We start from the raw sequence: 20413 nt of genomic DNA on the forward strand, positions 1-20413 counted from the left end.
AAGATCTACAAATAATTAAGACATACACATCATTACATATGTAAATTATGTCTATTTTACATAAACAAAAGTCATTTTCCCTTAGATAAGTGATTAAAGAATATGAACAAAAAATTGTCATAAGAACAGCAATTTAGGGGCAAAGATGGCAGTGGATAGAGTACTAGCTCTGAAGTCAGGAGGATCAGAATTCAAATCCACTTGAATTTGGACACTTAACTGTGTTCTTAGGCATTTAACACTTACTTGTTTCACCCTGGGCAACCACAACTATCAAGCCAAAAAAAAAAAAAAATTGCAAATTATTAACATAACATCCATATGAAAGAATGGTCAGACCACTAACAAGTAAAATGCAAATCAAATAATTCTCAAGTTTGAAGTCAGTCAGCAAATTGGTAAAGATGACAAAGGATGGAAATAGTTGATGTTAGAGGGAGTGTGGGAAGATAAGTCTCACTAGTAGTGCATTACAGATGGAACTATGACTGTACATTTTGGAAAGCACACTAGAATTATGCAAATAAAGAAAATGTCCATATCTGACCCAAGAATTTCATTACTACGTATTTTATACTCCAGAGAAGCCGTAAGGAATAAGAAGTTATAAGGTTTACTTATCAAAGGGGGTTGCTCCTTTTGATTTTTTGTCAAGCACCACTCATTTTTCCTTTTTTGTCTCACCCCTCTTAAGTCCCAAGAAACTTTTGATGAAATTGTCTTTGTTCTAAAAGAGATGGCCAAAAGACCATCCTTTTAAATTTGTTAACATGTTGGCCTTCGTAATAAAATGACTTAACTGTCCCCCAAAAAAGTATAAGAAAGTCCCCAAACCCACAAATAATCACAGTATTACACTTTGTGACAGCAAAGAACAAACTGTGGTACGTGACTGTAATGGAATACTGTAGTACTTTAAGAAGAATTAGGTAACTATAGAGAAACATGGAAAGAGTTTATATAAACTGAGTGAAGTTTGCAGAACCAAGAAAACACTGACAACAAAATAAATGGGAACACAAATAAAGGTAAAATTGCAAAAAAAAAGGATGGCCTGAAAGAGATGAAAAGATACTCTCCTACCCCTTTACAGAGGTAGGAGTCCATGTACATCACACATTTTCAGACTTTTCCCAATATATTGATCAGTTGTGCCATTTCCCCTACTTTTTTTTTGTCTTAAAACCACAATTTGATATATAAGGTGTCTCTCTAGGATAGGGAGGGATAAGAATGGAAACTATGACAATAAAAACAAAAAACAACATATATCAATGAAAACTGACTTTTTTGAAAAAATAAACTTTAGGAAGGTACTCCACTTATTAATCAACAACCTTTTAAAGAATTTTCTATGTGCCAGGTACTGTGCTAAATATGAAGAATACTAAGAGAAAAAGGGCAAAAACAAGGTCCTTGTTCTCAAATAGTTTACATTCTATTATAATGGGGGAGGCAATTTGCAAATAAATATGTATGTACAATATTGAAGGCTAAATCTTAAGGAAGCAAAGGAAGCCAGGAATGGAAAGAGGAAGGATAGACATGGAGGACAAAAAGAAAAAAATTCAAGGAATTAACAGAAAGCACATTATATAACAGCTAAAACTGGAAAGGAATGAAGAGGCTAGATTGTGAAGAATGTTTGCCAGACAAAAGACTTTATATTTAATCATAAACTAGAATTGACTCATAGGGTACAGGCATGATCATGTGTGCACTTTGTGAAAATCACTTTGGCAGCTGAATAGAAGATGGAGTAGGAAGAGAGTTGAGGGCAGGAAGACCAATTGGAAGGTTACTGTAATAGTCCAAGAGAAAGGTAATAGAGACATGTATGAAGATGATAGATATGTGAGTAAAGAGAAAGGGACACATATATGGGATGTTGGGATCATAGAAATAACAAGGTTTCACAATATATTGGATATGAGGGGTGAATTGAGGATGACACTATGACTATATGTCTGGGAGAATGTTAGTGCCTTTGACAGTGAAAGAAAAGTTAAGGAAAGGATAGGAGAGGAAGGAATGGGGGAAGGAGAGAAGAGAATGAATAAGTTGTTTTGGGCAGGCTGCATTTGAGATACATAGAGGATATGCAATTGTGACATTCTAAAGGCAGATGGTGAGACTAAGGCTGGACATAAACCTGGGAATTACACACATGAAAATGATAATTGAAACCATGAGTCTTATGAGATTACCCAGTGGGGGGGGAAAAAAAATCAGGACAGATCTCAGGGGCAGTTATAATTAGTGGATATGACCACAGATGAAGATCCAACAAAGGAGACTGAGAAAAGATAACAAGTAATTTTATATAAAAATCCAGAGAGGAGAGAGCACCCAAGAATTGGTGATCAGCTATGAAGGTTGCTATAGAGATCAAGGATGAGGATTGAAAAGGATAGTTCTTAAACTATGGTTTGCAATCCCATATGGAGTCTCATAACTGAATGTGAAAGTTGCAAAATTATGATTTATTATCACTAAACACTTGATTTTCATACCTATTTTATGTATCTATGTTCATGTAAAAATTTCTTGGGTGAAAAAAAGGTCAAGGAGAGAAAAACTTTAAGAAGCCCTGTTTTAGAGAAAAATGAAAGGAGGGCACCATTATATATGCTATGCTATGCTATGCAATACTATAGCAAATATTGACTCTCAGAGTTTAATCTAGACAAGAATATAAGATGATAACTAGAAAAGATGATCAAGTGAGGTTTGTAGTCGAATCAAATGAAGGTTGTAGTTGTTTTAGGGAAAGGATGGGCAAATCTGTAAACATCTGAGATGGAACTATTAGATAAGAGATTGAGGATAAAAAAGAAAGAATGGAATCATAAAGCAGGCAACCTGCTGGAGAAGATGGGATCAAAGATGCATGTAGAGGGGTTAAAACTGGGCAAATAGTACTTCATCTGAGACAAGGTGAAGAAGGAAACATTAGGGGATGATACTTGAATGATGTGTGAAGAAGAGTGAATGGCCTTATTACTTTTCATGACGTATTTAATAAGTGAAGTCCTCTAAATTGACAGGGGTCAATAAAGACATAAGGTGATTAAGAGATGATATGGTTTGGAAAAGTCATTGTGGTGAATACAATATTAAATCAATAAGGCAGGTATAAAAAGTTTTTATACACACACTCATCCAAGATTTTGAATGGGAGCAATTTTGAGTAGAAGTACAGAAGAAATTAGAAGAAAAAAGAACTTCAGAAGGAAATACGATAATCAGGGCAATTTTGTTATTCCTGTGTTAAAATTAATACATATTTTTAAAATAAGGGTATGTAATAGATGTAATATGTCATCTTTTTTGAATTGAAATGTCTAGTGATACTTAAATCATTTAAATGTTCACTTAAATTTAAAGTACATTTAAAAAACTGGTAAATGAAAAGAATGGAGCAGGAATGGACATAGAAAAAAATAGATGAGATGGAGATTTGAAGAATGAGATTTTAGTTTAGCAAGGTGAAAAAATACTCTAGTTAGCCAAGTAAAATACAAGCTATTTAATAGTGATGAACTATTTTTTAACCTCTTCTCTGTATTTTTAGTCAGAACTACATTTTGGAGATGTGATCAACATTCAAATTTTTAAACAAATATCTGCTTTATAGCTTATTCTTTGAAAGATCATCAAGTTCTTACCAACATGGCAAAAATGAGAGAAAGCCAATTAAATAACAAGTAAGGAGTATTTAATAGCAATAATTTGGGAATTATATGTTGGACTTAATACAGGCATTCAGTAAGTATTGAATTGAATAAAACCATCATAACTTTCACTTTAAAATGAAATAAAATAAATGCATTTTTCAAATAAGATCAAATCTGAGAAGGCTAAATTCTGAGGCATCATTTTAAGCTATAAGTGTTTTTTTTTTTTACCATGCCATTTTGATAATCATTTGAAAAGTGCCATATTTTAGTTTTAGAAAGTAACTATTTGTTACAACCAAAAAAAAAAATAATAATGGAGAAAATAATTTATTCAACATCCTGAGATTGCACTGAGGAGACACAAAGAGCATAATATACTTGGATTAAAATACATATGTAAGACTTTTTAAATAGTTTTATTGAAAAGTAGTCCCTCCTTTGTTCATTTCTGAAATCAAAATACAAAATTCTATTCAATAAGTACAACAGAGACCTTTCTCCCCAAAGTCATTTAAAAAAAAGTCCAGATTTTACAGATGAGGAAACTGCATACAACAGGTATAGTTACTTGTCCAAAGTCACAGTGTTAAGTGGTAGAGCTAAAGTTAAAACCCAGGTCCTGTCACACCAAAACAAGTACCCTTTCCATTATACCAATGGACTTTCAGTTCTATATATTCTACTGAGGAAAGAGAAAAATAAGTGAGGAGAGAAAGAAAAGAAAGGAAGGAGGAAATAGCCAAATAATCTGAAACGTTACCCCATCCCTAAGTAAAGATCTAACTCATTTATAACACCAGTTTAAAACTCATTCAGACCTATCCCCAAAAAGAGGGGAGGAGGAGAGTAAAGGGTGTTTAAGAGGTAAGAATATTTCCAGTTTGAGTAAATTTTTTAAAGGATTGCTTTTAGAATAACATTCTTAACTTATGACCTTTCAGATCTCTCCTTTCCTATAAAAAAAAGATCATTTTGGGGGGGCAACAATTTATATTTATAAAATTATTTTATACTTACACAGTTTAGAAGGGTTATTCCAAAAATTAGGGGGAAAACAGTATAAATGGTCTGTCAGAACTTCCATGTCTCAAAGTTATAATCATTCCAATTCAACTAAAAATTCTTAGTTACCTTGATTTTTAATAACATCTACTGATTACAATATGTATCTCTAGGTATATATCTCTGTTCCTGATAGGCATGATGAGAATGATATAATAAAAAAGTGCTGAACCTTAGTAGTCAAACAGGTGCTCACATTCCCTGCAGATAAAAAAATTCATCACTTAGTCTTCAGAGCCTCATTTTCCACATCTTTTGGATCATATTTTATAGGGTTGTTGTGAGAAAAGTCATTTATAATATGCCCTTGTTAAGTTATTAAGTGCCCATTACATGATAGGCACTGGGGAAACAATGATAAACATTTACTCTTTGTTCTAAAGATCTTATAATTTAAAATAGGATATTTTAACATGTACACAAAAAAGTAGGATACAAAATAACAAAGGAAAGATCCAAAGTGATCCAGGAAAATTTGAGGAAGAAATAACTTGTCACCCAGAGGGAATAAGGAAAAGCATGATGGAGGAAAAGGAGCTAGAATTTGAAGAACCAGCATTTCAAATAAGGAGAATGAAAGGTGGAAGAGAGAGGGGAGTGCATTCCAGGCATGGACACCATGCACTAATGTCAAGTAAACAAGCATTTACCATGTGCTAAACATTGTACTAAGCAATAGGGGATACAAATAAAGGCAAGAACAGTTCTTCCTCTCAAAGAGCTGGGAGGGTGGGGGAATTCAGGGTGGGAAGGGGAAGCATGTACAATTAAGCTATATAAGGAAAAAATTGGAGAAATCTTACAGGAAGGGCATTAGCATTAAGGGGAAATCAAGAAAGAATTCTTGTAGAAAATGGAATGCTAGTTACCTTGAAAGAAGCCAGAGATGAAGAGGCAAGGTGGAAAGCCATTGAAAAAGTTCACATCCAAAAGCAACAGTACTGTTGTTTGAATTCTATTCTCAACTATCACTGAACTGGGGTCTCAAAGATAATGCACTCTATGCTCTAGAGGAGCACCTTTATTGCACTGGCTCAGGAACTTAGACTTCACAATGAACCCAAGTGACATAACGAAGTCACAAGGTTAGAGGTTTTAATCTGCTTCACCTGATACCATGAGGAAAGGAGTCAATTATATCTACCAACAGACTTCTCTTTTTGTCACTGATCTTCCTGAAATATATGCCCAGTAGTGAGATGACTGTGCCAAAATTTGTTAAGTTTAGTGATGATTCTTGAATAATCACAAATTTTTTTCCAGAATGGATGGGGTCAATTCACATCTACCTATAAAATGTTAGTGTTTCTGTTTCACCACTTTTTATTATCTTTGGTGATAATTATGAGATGAAATCTCAGAATTATTTTATTGCTTTACTTTCATTAGTGATTTAGAGTATTCTTTCATATTTATCGATAGTTTTCACTTCCTTTGATAATTGTCTGTTCAAATCCTTTGACCACTTATCTATTAAGGAAGTATTCTATTTTATATACAGTGTCTAAGCACTAATCACTAAGACTTTTGAGTTAATCTATTTTTGTCAGTTCCCTAAATATCTGGATATAAGATTTTTTTTTTTTTTTTTGGCAAAAAGTAGATTTCTTTAAAATAGGTTACAAACAAAATGTAGGCTTATAATAGACATCAGGAATGGTAAATATGAAATAAAGTGGGGAGAGCATAAAAAGAGTTTTAATAATTAATGATGGAAAGCGCAAGTTCCCTAGTAGAACTTGCCATTTACCAGGAGAAAGGAAACATCTCACAAGTCTGGGGCATACCCTCAACTGGCAGCTAAATCCTGAAAGGGACTTAGCACCCCAAAGAGTTAGTTAGCGATAAGGAAGAGAGGAGAGCCACCAAAAGGCATGCTGGGGCTAGGAATCACCATGTGCCATGGGAGAGGGGTAAGAGGAAAGTCATCATGAGGCAGAGTGCCATGGTGGACTAACACAAAAAGAAGGCATCAGCAATGGCCTGGGCCTGCCTGAAATAGACTTATAGGAAAAATTTAACCTCAGGGTTTTCTGATAGGGCATGACAAGGTGAGGCTGCCCATGACCCCTAGAGAGGGGCCTTAGAGGTTTGATGATATAAAGATTGTTTTAAGAAAGAACTGATGTAAATATCCTGCCCCTCAAAGGCAAAGTTTTTTTTTTTTTTTAGTTATGTTGTTTAATGCTTATAAAAGCTTTTAATTTAATCAAAACAATTTTTCAATTACACATGTTTAACCTATATTATATTACTTGCTATCTTGGGGATATGATAGGATGGGTAGGAAAAAAAATTTGGAACACAAAGTTTTGCAGAGGTGAATATTGAAAACTACATTTGCATATATTTGGAAAAATAAAATACTATTGAAAAAAATCTTTCGTGGTCAGCTTTGGACACTGCTTAAATCTTCACCTCATCAATTGTGAAAGGTATCTTGTCATTTTATCATTAAAACCATAGTATCATTTCTTATATCTTTAAAAAATTATTTGATCTTTTGACAGGTACAGATATTTGGAGCCAATTACTGTATTTGGTATAAATTCATTACATACTTCTTACCAACCTTCTCAGCAGCTTGCTTGTGTTGAATGAACACTTATGTTTGACTGTTCCTGGATTAGATTCATCTAGTCTATTAGTAGATTATACTTTTCTAGTTTTTAACCAGTATCAAGTAGTTTTCAAGATGACTGCTTTAAACTTCGAGATCCTTTCCTTTCTATTTTCCCCCCATATTTCTCTTAAGATTCTGTATTTTATTCTCTAAATGAACTGAAATATTTTCAAGTTCTATCAAGTAGTTCTTTGGTAAGTTATTTGACAGAACACTAAATCTGTACATAAGTGTAGGCATTATTGTCATTTCTATTACACTGGCTGGGTTCAAGCATGAAGAGGAAATGTCTGTCCAATTATTTAAATATTTATTTCTATAAGGAGTGTCATAGTTAAATATAAGTCCTGAGTATACATTAATGCACAATATTTTCTGAATTCTATAGTAATTTTGAATGAAGATCTGATAACATATGGGTGTGAATTCACTTTTAAATTATTTTTATATGAACTATCATTTCATGTTTTGTTCATATAACCCAAGTTCATGTAACCTTTATATTTAAAGACTGGTAAATTCAATATTGAAGGTTTGGTTATTTCTTCTCTTTTCTTTGACAAGTACCAACAAGGAGTAGTGATGCCCTGGTTAGCTGGTATGAGTCATGTATACCTTAGATTCACATCATACCAAGAATTTTCCATTCAATTTTTTAAAATATGATAAAAATTAATAGAATAAAAGTTCATTAAGAACTGGAACACAGCATATTAAACATGCTAAACAGAGAGATTAAGCATGGCACAGTAGATAGTGACTTTTGAGTCAAGGAGCTGAGGCCAAATGCTACTTTTGACATACTACTTGTCTGACCTTGAGCATATTACTTTACCTTTCTGAAAGTTCAATCTGTAATAGGTCCTTGATGCACTGACCACTAAAAACCAAAAGTTTTCACTTTTGCCATCTACTTCAGTGGACCCGAACCAAGGATCCCAAGGTATTGATCCAAGTATAAGAAAACCAGAAACTACAGCAATCCTCCCTTTTCTTCTTACCTTTATTAAGCCCTTATATGGAAAGATATTATGCTAAATACAAAGGAAACATGGAGATCAGTAATCTCAGAGGAGTTTATAATCTAGTGGGAACATATAAAATAACTACAAATCATAATTGAATAAAAAACACATGCTAGTCAAGGTCCAATAAAGAACTATTTCCAAATGGGGAGACAAGAGAAGGCTTTATGGGAGAATCATGGGGCCAGCTGGCTAAAAATGGTCGAGTTAAAACTTTGACAGATTAGAGTCACCTTGATAAGAAGTTCCTTATGTGAAGGAGAAGATAGGAAGAAAAAAAATGTCATTAAAAGGAAATTGAACTTTTTGAGTTACAAAACAAAAAAATCAATTAAGGCAGTAGAGAAAGCAAAAACCCAGTTCTCCATTGCAAAGAGAAGGGAGACTAATAATATAAACTACAGTACAAATTACCAAAGTTTCTATATCTGATAATTTCAATTCTTTATTTGTCACAAGAGGTTGAAAAATGACTGATGGATGAGTATCCAAAATGCTAATCAAAATACTGAACAGCAACAATGCTCCATTTCTAGATCATTTCCCTGAAGACCACTTTCCAAGTTGACACCAAACCACAATGACTGCTCCAACTCTAGCCTTTTAATCAATTTTGAACCCAAAGAACTATACTATCAGCAAGCCCATCTTTCCCCATCATTCCTACAAGAACAATGATATTTTATTAAAAAATTTTTTAAAGGGAAAAGGGACTAAAACCCCTAAAAAAGAAGCCATAATTCGAAAGATTTAATCAGAAAATGTAAAGTGTTTGAAGTAATTTCATGTTTTCTTTTTAAAAATTCTATTCTCTTATCATACACAGAACTAGATTTCCAAACACATTTTTATTTGCTTAGCCTGCCATTTTACTGCAAGGTCACAAGCAATGGCATCTCTGTCTATACATTTACATTCAAAATGAGTAAATAAGGTGCAAGATGGAAAACGGTTTGTCTTAAAAAAAAAAACCCAAGCTATTTTTTATAAAAACTATTGAGTTAAAAATATACAATTTTAAATTTAATTTTAATTTAATTCTCACATTTAGGAAAATTTCCATGTAAGGCCAATTTTTCAATGAGGCCATGTTATAATATTCAAATGTAAGTCTAATGATTATAAAGCTAAAAAAAACCAAATCCCGTCCTAAACATTTAAACGAAATCATATTCAAGTGTTAAGTCTAATTTTATTATAAAGCTAAAAGAACCAAAACCTTATTCTAAACATATGTGAGAACATTAAAGAGCTGTGTACTATATCAATTTCATGTCCAATGAGGACTTCAAACCCATTCTCAAATGACTAGGTGGTTAAACCATAACCTCTCTTCAATTTAAGAAGAGCTAAAGACTGCATAGTAAATAGATTGATGATGAAGTTGTGAACTTTTCAAACCAATATGGGAAACAACTTGGAATTGTGTTTTTAAAGTGAATAAATGTCCTTACCCTTTGATTTGGAAAACTTGTTTTTAGCCAAAATATGCCACAAGAATATAAAGATAAAAAGGCACTCCACATGCCAAAATATTCATAGCAGCACTTATGTAGAAATAAAGAACTGTAAACAAAACGCAAGATGACTAAATAAATTGTGGTACATGAATGTGATGAAGCATTACTGTGATGCAGAAGCTATACAAAAGGAATTCAGAGAAACACAAAAAGAAGTATCAATTAATGCAGAGTGAAGAAGAGCTAGGAAAACACTATATACAATCTTGTAAATTTTAAAAACTAAAAATCAAAACTGAACTGCATGTAATCTCAATAACAAAGATCAGTTTCAAAGAAGAGCTGAAAAAATTGCTTCACCTTTCTTATCATTACATAGGCTGAAGAAACAACAGGTATGGAATATCGCACATACCATCAGAAACTGGCTTGTGTTGGTTGATTTTATCTTTTATTCTTTGTTACATAGCTAGGTACAAATATAGTAATGTAAAAAAAATTTAATTTTGTAATATATAATTTAATAATATAAAACAAGTTATCAATTAAAAATAAGATTTTAAAATTCTTAACAAGTTACCCAAAAAAAAAAAAAAAAAAAAAAAAGAGAGAGAGAAAAGAAAAGAGAGAGAGAGAGAAAGTCTCAAACACACAATATAGAAGCCATTGGAAAGTAAGAAGCAGGATTTTTTGTTTATTTGAGCAATAAAGCTGGAAGACAAGTCAGGTCTGAGAGTATTGGAGTGATGGGAAAGGCAAAGATAGTCTGGCCTCCATTCTGAAAAACCTACTTTCAAGTCCTTTCCTCCACATCCAGGACAATCTACTTAAGTGCCCCAGGTTATTAAAACAATAAGTGGCAAAGAAGATGAGGACCTATCTGCATCATTTGAGGAAGTTCCTCATTAGGAGGTTCCAGGCTTAAAAAAAAAAAAAAAAGGTGAAGCCTATAGGCATCTAAATTAGCTAGATGGATAGTGATTCCCTCAAATGAAGTTCAATGTCCCTTGCGATTTGTGTATATGTGGTACATAAAGCTAGCAAGTTCAGGTAAAGAATTCTTCCTATGAAAATCCAAAAAAAAAAAAAAAAAGTGATCAGACTGGTGGTAGAATCATCACCAGAAATTAATTGGTAAAAAGTATCAGTGCTGAACAAACAAAAAGGGTGAAATATGTACTGGGAAGATAAGGTCTCAATAAAATGCTAATATGTATTAGATATAAATCTACTAAAAAATGTCTTTTATATAGAGGATTTAAAAGCCCTTTGAAATGAATTACACTGATGGTATGTGATTAAGAATCTCTAAAATAGACAAATTCATATAAAATGAATCATAAATATCTACAAGTGAGTCAGGCTAAAAAAGAAGGGAAAAAAATCAGGACTATAAAGTATAATTACCATTTGGCCAAGATCGCTATTTTTCTTCCTATGTGTAGAAAATGCAAAGTCTTATTTCAAATTAGGATCCTATTATCCAGAGCTGGATGGGAATTTAGAGGTCACTGAGTTCCACCTCATTTGACAGATGAAGAGAGGCTGAAAAAGAGTGTGACTGAGTTGTGCACATCTTATAAAAGAGGTGGAATTTAAATACAAGTCTAATTCCAAATCTATCACTCTCTTCATTACAACATATTCTAAGGGTTAAGTAAAAGAGAAATTCAAATGTTTATTTTAAACTAGTGATTGACTTACATGTCCACATAAAAAATATAAATAGCCCCAGTATGATTTTTTCAGTTTCACTTTTTCCTTCTAAGAATTATGAACTTTCATAACTCTAGCATCATACCAAAATGCAAGTGAATTTCAAAAAGATGTTCCAAAATGTCAATTAGCAAAATATAATAATTGGACCATGCCATAACAAAATATATTAACATAAGAAAAAAAATAAGACTTTTAAAATGATTTAAGTGCAAAGTTCCTATATCAATGAGATCACAAGTCCAGTTAAATTTATATTTTTAAAGTCCAAACCCAAACTCAGAAATCATACCAAAAGTGATCCCCTATGAGGTCAGTAAAATTCTGATATTTTTTCCAACTCAGTAATCTAACTTAAAAGCAATACCTGATTACATCAATTTATTGATCCAACTTGTTTAAAATATGGACATTGAAAGTTGAGCTTTTTAAAATGGATTTTATGTGTATTATACATTTTTTTTAACCACAGGCAATACCCGACACATACATAATATATTCTAGTTTCCAGTGTTTTCTTAATTTGTATCTTACTTGATCCTCCCAATAGCACGAGGTGGGCAACTTAAAATTTATTTTCATTTTTCAAATAAGAAAGAGGCACAAAGAGCTAGTGACTTATTCACTGTCACATACTTAGTAAATTCCGGTCATATTAGGGACTGCCCCCAGGATTAATAAAATTCACTTTAACTCTAAAAGGCAAGAATCCCTGTTTCCAGAGTCCTAGTTCTAAGGGGTTTTTTCACAATACAGTGAGTTTGAATATTTGGAGATTCAGGCTTATGTTGTTATGCTCTCAGTAGCCAATGTCAAGAAATGAATTAAGCTCTTTATCATAGACTGTGGTAATTTCATAGCTCAACACCTTCTATAGAAGACATACCTATTTTTCCAAATTACTTTACTTTCATTGATTTTTTTTTTAAATCAAAGTCCTTTAAATCAACAGAAAGACTTCAACATCAAAAATTTTCAGACGCGTTAGAAGTCCGTTAAGAAGTTAACACTTACTATAGGCACCAGGGGGCCTCCCAGTGATATAACTAACTGACAGCATAGAGGAAAAGGCAAAGAGTTCATGATAAAACTTTGTTTCCTATTTAAGCAATAAATTGTTACAGACTTTACTTCTGGATTTAATACACTTAGTCATACAATGGATACAATATACAGAATTAATCAGTTCTTTGGATACAAACAGGTTGCAAAAAGGAACTTTCCAAAAAGAAAAAAAAATAAACCTCAAAGCAAGTAGTATTTCTTCAACTGTAACAACTGTTTTCATGTAATTTACAAAACAAACAAATGAGGGCAGTTGATGATGCCAAAATACATCCCGGTATGGTTAACTGAGAAAAGCATTCTCAGCATAAAAATGTTTTTTCTACTATAACACGCAAAGTAATTAATTACCGAAATTTCTGGGTACTTTTCTTTATGTGTGTGTGTGGGGGGGGGATGTTAGGGGGACCAAGGCAGTAAAGAAAATGAAACCTACAATTCACTTTTTTATGTTTTATAATTAAAAAAAAAAAACCTATTCTTCACTACCCCTTCACGAAAAAGGGTTTAAAAACTACATGACTCAGAACTCAAACTTAGTCAATGAAATTTATTACCTGAAATCCTTAAGAAAAAAGGGAGGGAAGCTACTTTTCATTTCTACACAATACTAATTAGACTTGGATTGCACAAAAGTAACTTTAATTCATTTGAATCACTGAAGCCACACACCCCAATTCCACCATTTCTTCTTTATTTATTGAAGATACTCCATTAAGACTTTCAATGCTGATTTCTTTTCCCATCTGTCCAAAAGAGGGGAGCAATCCCAAACGCCCAAACTCTAAAATCTAGCTAAGCTATTAGATATTTTAATAAAATCTGGACTACTCAACTCTTCCCAACCCCCTTCACTTCTTTATCAATATTTTACCCCTCGGCAAGTGTCCCGAAAATAGAAGCAGATTCAAACGCTTAAAGGAGGGAGATCAACCGAACCCCGGGTACAAAGGAAGGAAAGAGTCACCAAAGGTCAATTTCTAGAGACCAGGATACCGGATTTATCCGTACAACCTGTGAGTCTCCGGAATTCCCGGGGACACCCTGTTCCTTCTCGTCCTCCACCCCGGAGTAAAAGCGAGGAGTCAGTTCTCGTCGCTCTCCCTTCCGGGGGTTGGGGGGGGGGGGGGTTCTTTGCAAGCCCCTGAGCTCCAATCTCTCCCCGCCCCCCGGGGGAGGCGGGGAAGCGAGAGGGAGGGGGCCCGCGCTCCCACCGCGCCGATCCCTCCCCTCCCCCCAGCAGCCCCGCCAATTCGCCAGGCTTCCCGCAGAGAGGACTACAACCCAGAGCCCCTCTACCCCGCGGGAGGCCGCGTCCCCGGTGGCTGGGAGGTGGGGGTGTCACGCCATGGTCCGGGCTCCGCTCAGCCCCACCACCATCCTGCCTCGCATCCCCGGGGACTCGGGGAACTGGGGAGGAGGCAGCGGCGCTCCCGGTGTCCGCTCCTGTCCCGCCCGTACTCACCCTCCAGAAGCCGGGTGATTAGACTATCCACATTCAGCTCCCCGTCCGCCATCTTGTAGACGCTCGAATCTCCTTCCCGACCGCGGGAACAAGGGCTTCTCGGCGGTCGTGACGGTGACGGCGGCGGTGACGACGGCACGGGCGGCCCGCGCTCCCGAGCGAATCACACCCCTTTGAGCTCGGCCCCGGCTCCCCCTTTCCCTCCCCCCCGCCCCACGGAGCAGGACACGTCCACCCCCCACAGACCCACACACACCGAGACAGAAAATAAATAATTAAATAAGTGAAAGAGAAAGGGGGGGGAAGGAGCGCCCACGAAAGCAGCCGCGTCAGGGACAAGCCACCAGCGCTGCCACAGCCGCCAGGCTCCTCCTCGTCGGCACCGCCCAGCTCTGAAGAACTCAGCAGCGCCGCGCCGGGCCCCACCCGCAGCCGCAACCCAGGCCCGGCAGCCTCCCACCCCCAAAGCGGAGCTTGCTTCTGCGCAAGCGCAACTCTCTTCCCTCGCCTCTTCGCTCCTCTCCCATCACGCAAGCGCACTAAATGTTCTGCGCCGCGCCGGTGAGAAGGGCTCTCATTCCCTCTACAACGCGCCGACTCTCCAGCAACGACGCCAGCGTCTCGGAGGCTCAGCCGTTTTGCGTGGCCGCTGAAGTTCCCCTTACGCTAGGCGCACGTAAGCGAGGGAACCCTTCCCCCACGCTCTTCCCGGGCCCGGCAGATTCTCGAGGCCGGGCCAGCGCAAGTTCTGCGCTCCTCCCACCACTTCACGTTACCTCTTGTTTTTCAGTTTTGGTCTCCATCCCTAGTTTGCTAAACTCCTCGTCGCACTTAAATTTCCCCGGAACAATGACCACAGTTTAGCTGCTTCTGGAAACGGAGATTGGGATTTGCAAAAGGATTGCCTCATGCAGGAAAACTCGGGCTATGTTCGTGTTGTAATCTCGTTTTCCAGAAGACTGTGGCCATTGTTAGTTTAACCATAGGCTAAGTCCCTTGAAAGGTCGAAAACATTATGACACAGGGGGATTTTGGCTTAGTGGACCTGGGTGCAGATTTTGGTTGATTTTTGTACCCTTTGTGACTTGGGATGAGTTCCTTATTTTTTCATTTTCTGTAACTTCAAAGTGGTTATATTCATTCAAATACTTATGAAGCAGGTGTGTGCCTGGCATCTCCTTATTGATCAATGGAAAAACGTTTATTAAATACCTATTCTATCCTACTAAGGGATAAATGACCAGAGTATGAAAAAAGGCAAAAAGTTAGTCCCTGTCCTCAAAGAGTTTACAATCTACATGAGGTAAGGAGAGGAACCAACAACCAACAAAGCAAGTTATAAATAGGAAAAATTAAAAGAGGAAAAGCATTGGAAATGAGCTTGGGAAGGCTTCCTATAGAAAGTGAAATTTTAATTGATACTTAAAGGAGAGCTGAAGTCCCAAAAGCAGAAAAAACAAACAGGGTCCTACTCCTGAAGGAACTGGCAAAGCAGTCACCTTAAATAAAGTCCAGTTTCTTAAACTGTGACTTGAATCACCATATAATCTTCTAACTGAATATGGGGATCATGAAATTATGATTTATTATCAGTAAAGGTTTGGTTTGTATACCTATTTTATATACCAATATACCCAGGGACATGGGAAAATTTGTTGAAAAGGAGTGGAGTGGAAAAAAGTTTTAAGAAGCCCTGTTCTAAAATATAGGTCTCCCGATAAATTCCAGTAGCTCTTTATTATCTCCAGGAGCAAATAAAACTTCTCTGTTTGGCTTTTAAAGCCTTTGGTATTTAAACTTTACCTCTAACCTATTTTTTTTTTTTTACACATTACTCCCCTTCATAAGCCTGAACTGCACATCCCATGAACCTGTTACACTCCATTTCCTTTCTTCATGCTTTACTGGCTGACCCCAAGCTGGATATTCATTTTCCTTTTCACATCCACCTTTTAGAATCATGTTTTCCCTCAAGACTCACCTCAAACACCACTTGAGAGCTTTCTTGACATGACTGTCACCCCCCCAAAATTACTTTATATCTATTTTTATAGTTTTCTATGTACCCATGTAAGATATAATTTATATATGTACATACATATATATGTTATATGTATTTCACATGTTTTCTAAATTCAGCTCACAAAGAGATATGAATTGATATCTCTGAAATCTCTTCTACCTCTCTCCAAAGGAGACTTTGAGTCCTGGCAAAAGAGGAGCAGGAAAAGGAATCACAAAGCTTTGTTCTGCTCTCTAAAGAAGGAGGGGTTATCAGACTAGAATTATAACTCTGTGCCCCCTAAACATTACCAACTAGGGGAAATGAATTTGTTCTTAAGTTCTTTGTTCTTTTCTTTCTTACTTACTTTCTTTTTATTTATTTATTTACTTATTTTGTGATGAGGTAATTTGTGTTAAGTGACTTTTCCAGGATCACAGCTAGGACATGTTAAATATTTGAGGTCCGATTTTGAACTCAGTTCCTCTTGACTTCAGGGCTGGTGCTCTATCCAGTCACCATCTAGTTGCCCCAAGTTCTTTATTCTTAAGTCACATCTTGGTCAATATCCTTTAAAGAGGCATGATTGTATCTGAAAAGTTGACACCCTTCATACCAAATACTATTTACACAGATCGTTGCAAATACTGAATAGCAAATAAACTCATGTTATCCAAGCAGATAGCAAACAGATCTATCTTTTGAAATTTCTTTGTGTTACCTTGCATAGATCTAGTATTTATTTACTTGATATATGTTGTATTCTGCTCATAAAATGTGAGCTCCTCCAAGCCAGGGACTGTTTCATTATTTTCTACAGTAGGTGATTTCTAAATGTGTGTTGAATTGCATTAAATAATTGGATGTTGGGGCAGCTAGTTGGCACAATGGATAAAGCACCAACCCTGAAGTCAGGAGGACCTGAGTTCAAATTTTACCTCAGACACTTAACACTTCATGGCTGTGTGACCCTGGGCAAGTTACTTAACCCCAATTACCTCAGCAAATAATAAAAATAATTGGGTTAGGATTGGCAGGAATCTTAAAGATTATCTAGTTCAGGGCTTCTTAATCTTTAGCAAAAACTCTTTGGCAATCTGGTAAAGCCTATGAACCCTCTTTTAGAACCATGATTCTAAATGCATAAAATAAAATATATAGGATCATAAAGGAAACCAATCATATTGAAATGTAGTTAAAAAAAATTTAAGTTCATGAACTCTAAGCTAACAATCCCTGATCTAGTTCAATATGTTCACTTATAGATGAGGAAACAGAGGCTAGCTTAGGAATCAATCAATCTATAATTATGTTACTAAGCATTTTGTGGGGTCAAAATATAGTGTGTCTGTGGCTAATCAGACTAATATGAGCTTGGAAAACTCTACCAGAGGTTGGATACAAATAGTCTATAAGAACTTTTGGAGTGGGGATGTCTCTAAATTTATACATATCATATTTCTTTTGAGTTATTGCTATTCTGCTTTACTCATAAAGCTTATCGCCTTTGATGTAGGCATGCCATGCTGAGAGGTCCTGTGTTAATGTCTCCCATGTCTCATAATTGATATTAAAGTTTTTCAGAGAAACCATGAGAGTGTCCTTATGTCATTTAAATTAACAATGATAGCAAAGAAATCAAAAGCTATTGAGCTTTTGTTTGGTTGTCTATGCCACTTCCAGTAAGTTATGGACATGTCCATTAGCCCCTCATTTAGAAGATAAAAGACAATTCATGATTATGTGCCTAGCCACTCCTAGGAAGAGTTGGTTGGCTCCAAAGTTTGGGAAAATGGACTCTTGTGAGGTGAGCTGCAGCTTTGTTCTAGCCTATGAAGGTGAGTTAACAGAGCTTCTCAAGTCTTTTTGGCTTTTATTCACTCTTCCACTTTTCTTCAGGGTGTACCAGAGGGTTGCTAGCAAATATTTAACCACTGGACTCTCAAAAAAAGAAAAAAAAACACAAATTATAAATGACGAATCTTTAAGCTTAATTTGCATAACTGATAATTTCTCTATCACTTTCTTAAGTCTAGACAATCACCAAAATAATAAGTGATTCCTGGTATGTAGCATTCATGGATTTCTGAGGTATAAATTCTCATACTGAAAATTTAACAATTAATTCTCTCAAGTTATTAAAGGTGGCTTCAACAAATGCCAAGTGTGTACTTTACAAAAAGACTATTTTATAGAGAACTTTTATAGGTCAGGCCCTCACAAGGGGGTCAGAAAAAATAATACATGGACACACTCAGGGTCTCTCTTAAGAAATGATTAAGAATTATCTTAAGAACTTATTATCTTAATTATCTTTATTATCATTTACTTTTATTTTATTATTTATTATTATTATCTTAATTATCTTAAGAAGATTAAGAACTCTTAAGAATTGATTGCATGACAATGAGAGACACTAGCGCAGGACCATCTAGCATGATGTGCCTTCATCAAACAAGGTGCTGTGAAAGGAAGTTCCAGGGTAGCCTGTAACCTGGAGAGAGAAGACTATTACCCACTTGATTCCTACAACTAGATGAGGTGTTGTAAAGAAACTAAAACCATATGAGGGAGCAAGAAATTAATACTTTGGCACCCCCCTCTCCTATCCTTAACCCCCACACATACTATTACTATAAGTTAGACAGTTCTGGGTCAATAAGAAAGTCCTTTCCATCATTTCCAAAGTTTATCTTCCAGGGGGAGTCCAAATCACAGGATAGCAAAACTTGGAAGATCTATGTGGGACCTTATGGAGATCAGGGAATTAATTCACTGGAATTTCATGATGCTATCCTATTGACAAACCCAAATTCAATTCCCTTTTCAAAAGAGTCTAAACCACTCTATGTTGCTGAGTCAGAAGTACTTTAGGACCTTCATGGAAAATTAAGAACCACAGAATTATATTGATTATTTATGGGTTGCTATAAATAGTTTGTAATTTTAGTGTCTGATTAAAATGTATATTATTTGTGAATTCTGAGTTTCTCTGGGTTAGAATAAAGACTGGCTTGTTCTTGAGATGCATTTATTTATTACTCTGACTATTTATATGGGAGCTGGAGGTCCACATTTTTGGAAACTAGTATGTGAGCTTTATGCATAAATGATATTTGGAGGTTATCCAGAATAAACTCTGAGTAGGAACATTATTTATAATCCAAAAAAATCCACCTTTTTTTTTCTTTTTTTTTTTTTAGAAATCATATCTGGTCTGTGTGAGAGCAAAACTAGGAAGGTCCTGGATCCAGAGTTCTATATACATGTTTAAAGACTGTAAATAACAAATATTTATAGTTTTGTATACTTAATTATCAGCAATATTATTTTTATTATTACATTTGAACATTTATATTTGTTAATAATATTGAATATGATAACTTTTTTAAAATTAGCTAATCGAGTATTTAAATTCAAGTATTTATTGAATGCTTACTATATAGCCCAAAATAGACTAAGTATTGTGTGAAATAGAAGCATAAAAATGTGATTTTTCTTCTTAAGGAGTTTGTAATTGAGATAAAGAAATAAGATTAGTACAAATGGAACAAAAACAGATATTCCTATCTAGACACTCTTCAACTTCTCAACAAATGATATTCTCAAAAGTCCTCTTGTTAGTTGTTTGGGAATCATAAAGTATTTCCAAATAGAAAAACAATCCTACTTGACTTTTTTCAACAGTGAGGTGATTCAAGGCAATTCCAATAGATTTGTGATAGAAAGTACTATCTATATCCAGAGAGAACTTATGGAGACTGAATGTGGATCAAAGCATAGTATTTTCACCTTTTGTTGTTGATTGTTTGCTTGTTTGTTTTTCCCTTTTGAAATGATTTTTCTTGCTCAGCATGACAAATATGGAATTATGTTTACAAGAATTGTTCATGTTTAATCTGTATAGGATTGCTACCTGAGGAGAGGGAGGAGGAAAGAGAGGGAAAAAATTTGGAACACAAAAGTTTTTCAAAGGTGAATATTGAAAACTATCTTTGCATGTATTTGGAAAAATAAAATATAATTAAAAAAAGAAATAAAGTCTTTAATATCAGGCCTCAAACTATCTTATAAAATAGCAATCATCAAAACTATCTGATACAGGCTAAAAAATAGAGTGGTAGATCAGTGTAATGGGCTTGACACACAAGACACAGTAAGCAGTTAATGACAGAAGTAACTTAGTGTTTGATAAACCCAAAGAACCCAGCTTTAGGGATAAAAATTCACTATTTGACAAAAACTACTGGAAGAATTGGAAAACAATAGGACACAAAATAGGTATAAACCAACATCTCACACTGTATACCAACAC

General features: G+C 35.3%; 1 protein-coding gene across 1 annotated transcript in view; it reads right to left on the reverse strand.

The window, feature by feature from the left end:
- PPP1CB (protein phosphatase 1 catalytic subunit beta) overlaps positions 1-14321 on the reverse strand; it is a 67585-nt gene extending 53264 nt beyond the window's left edge. The window contains exon 1 of the mRNA XM_031951324.1: positions 14097-14321. Coding sequence (XP_031807184.1) covers positions 14097-14148 — 52 coding nt within the window. The 5' untranslated portion in view covers positions 14149-14321. The remainder of the gene's footprint in view (positions 1-14096) is intronic.
- Between the last annotated feature and the right edge of the window lie 6092 nt (positions 14322-20413).

The sequence above is a fragment of the Sarcophilus harrisii genome, chromosome 2, assembly GCF_902635505.1.
Source record: "Sarcophilus harrisii chromosome 2, mSarHar1.11, whole genome shotgun sequence".
Taxonomy (NCBI): Eukaryota; Metazoa; Chordata; class Mammalia; order Dasyuromorphia; family Dasyuridae; genus Sarcophilus; species Sarcophilus harrisii.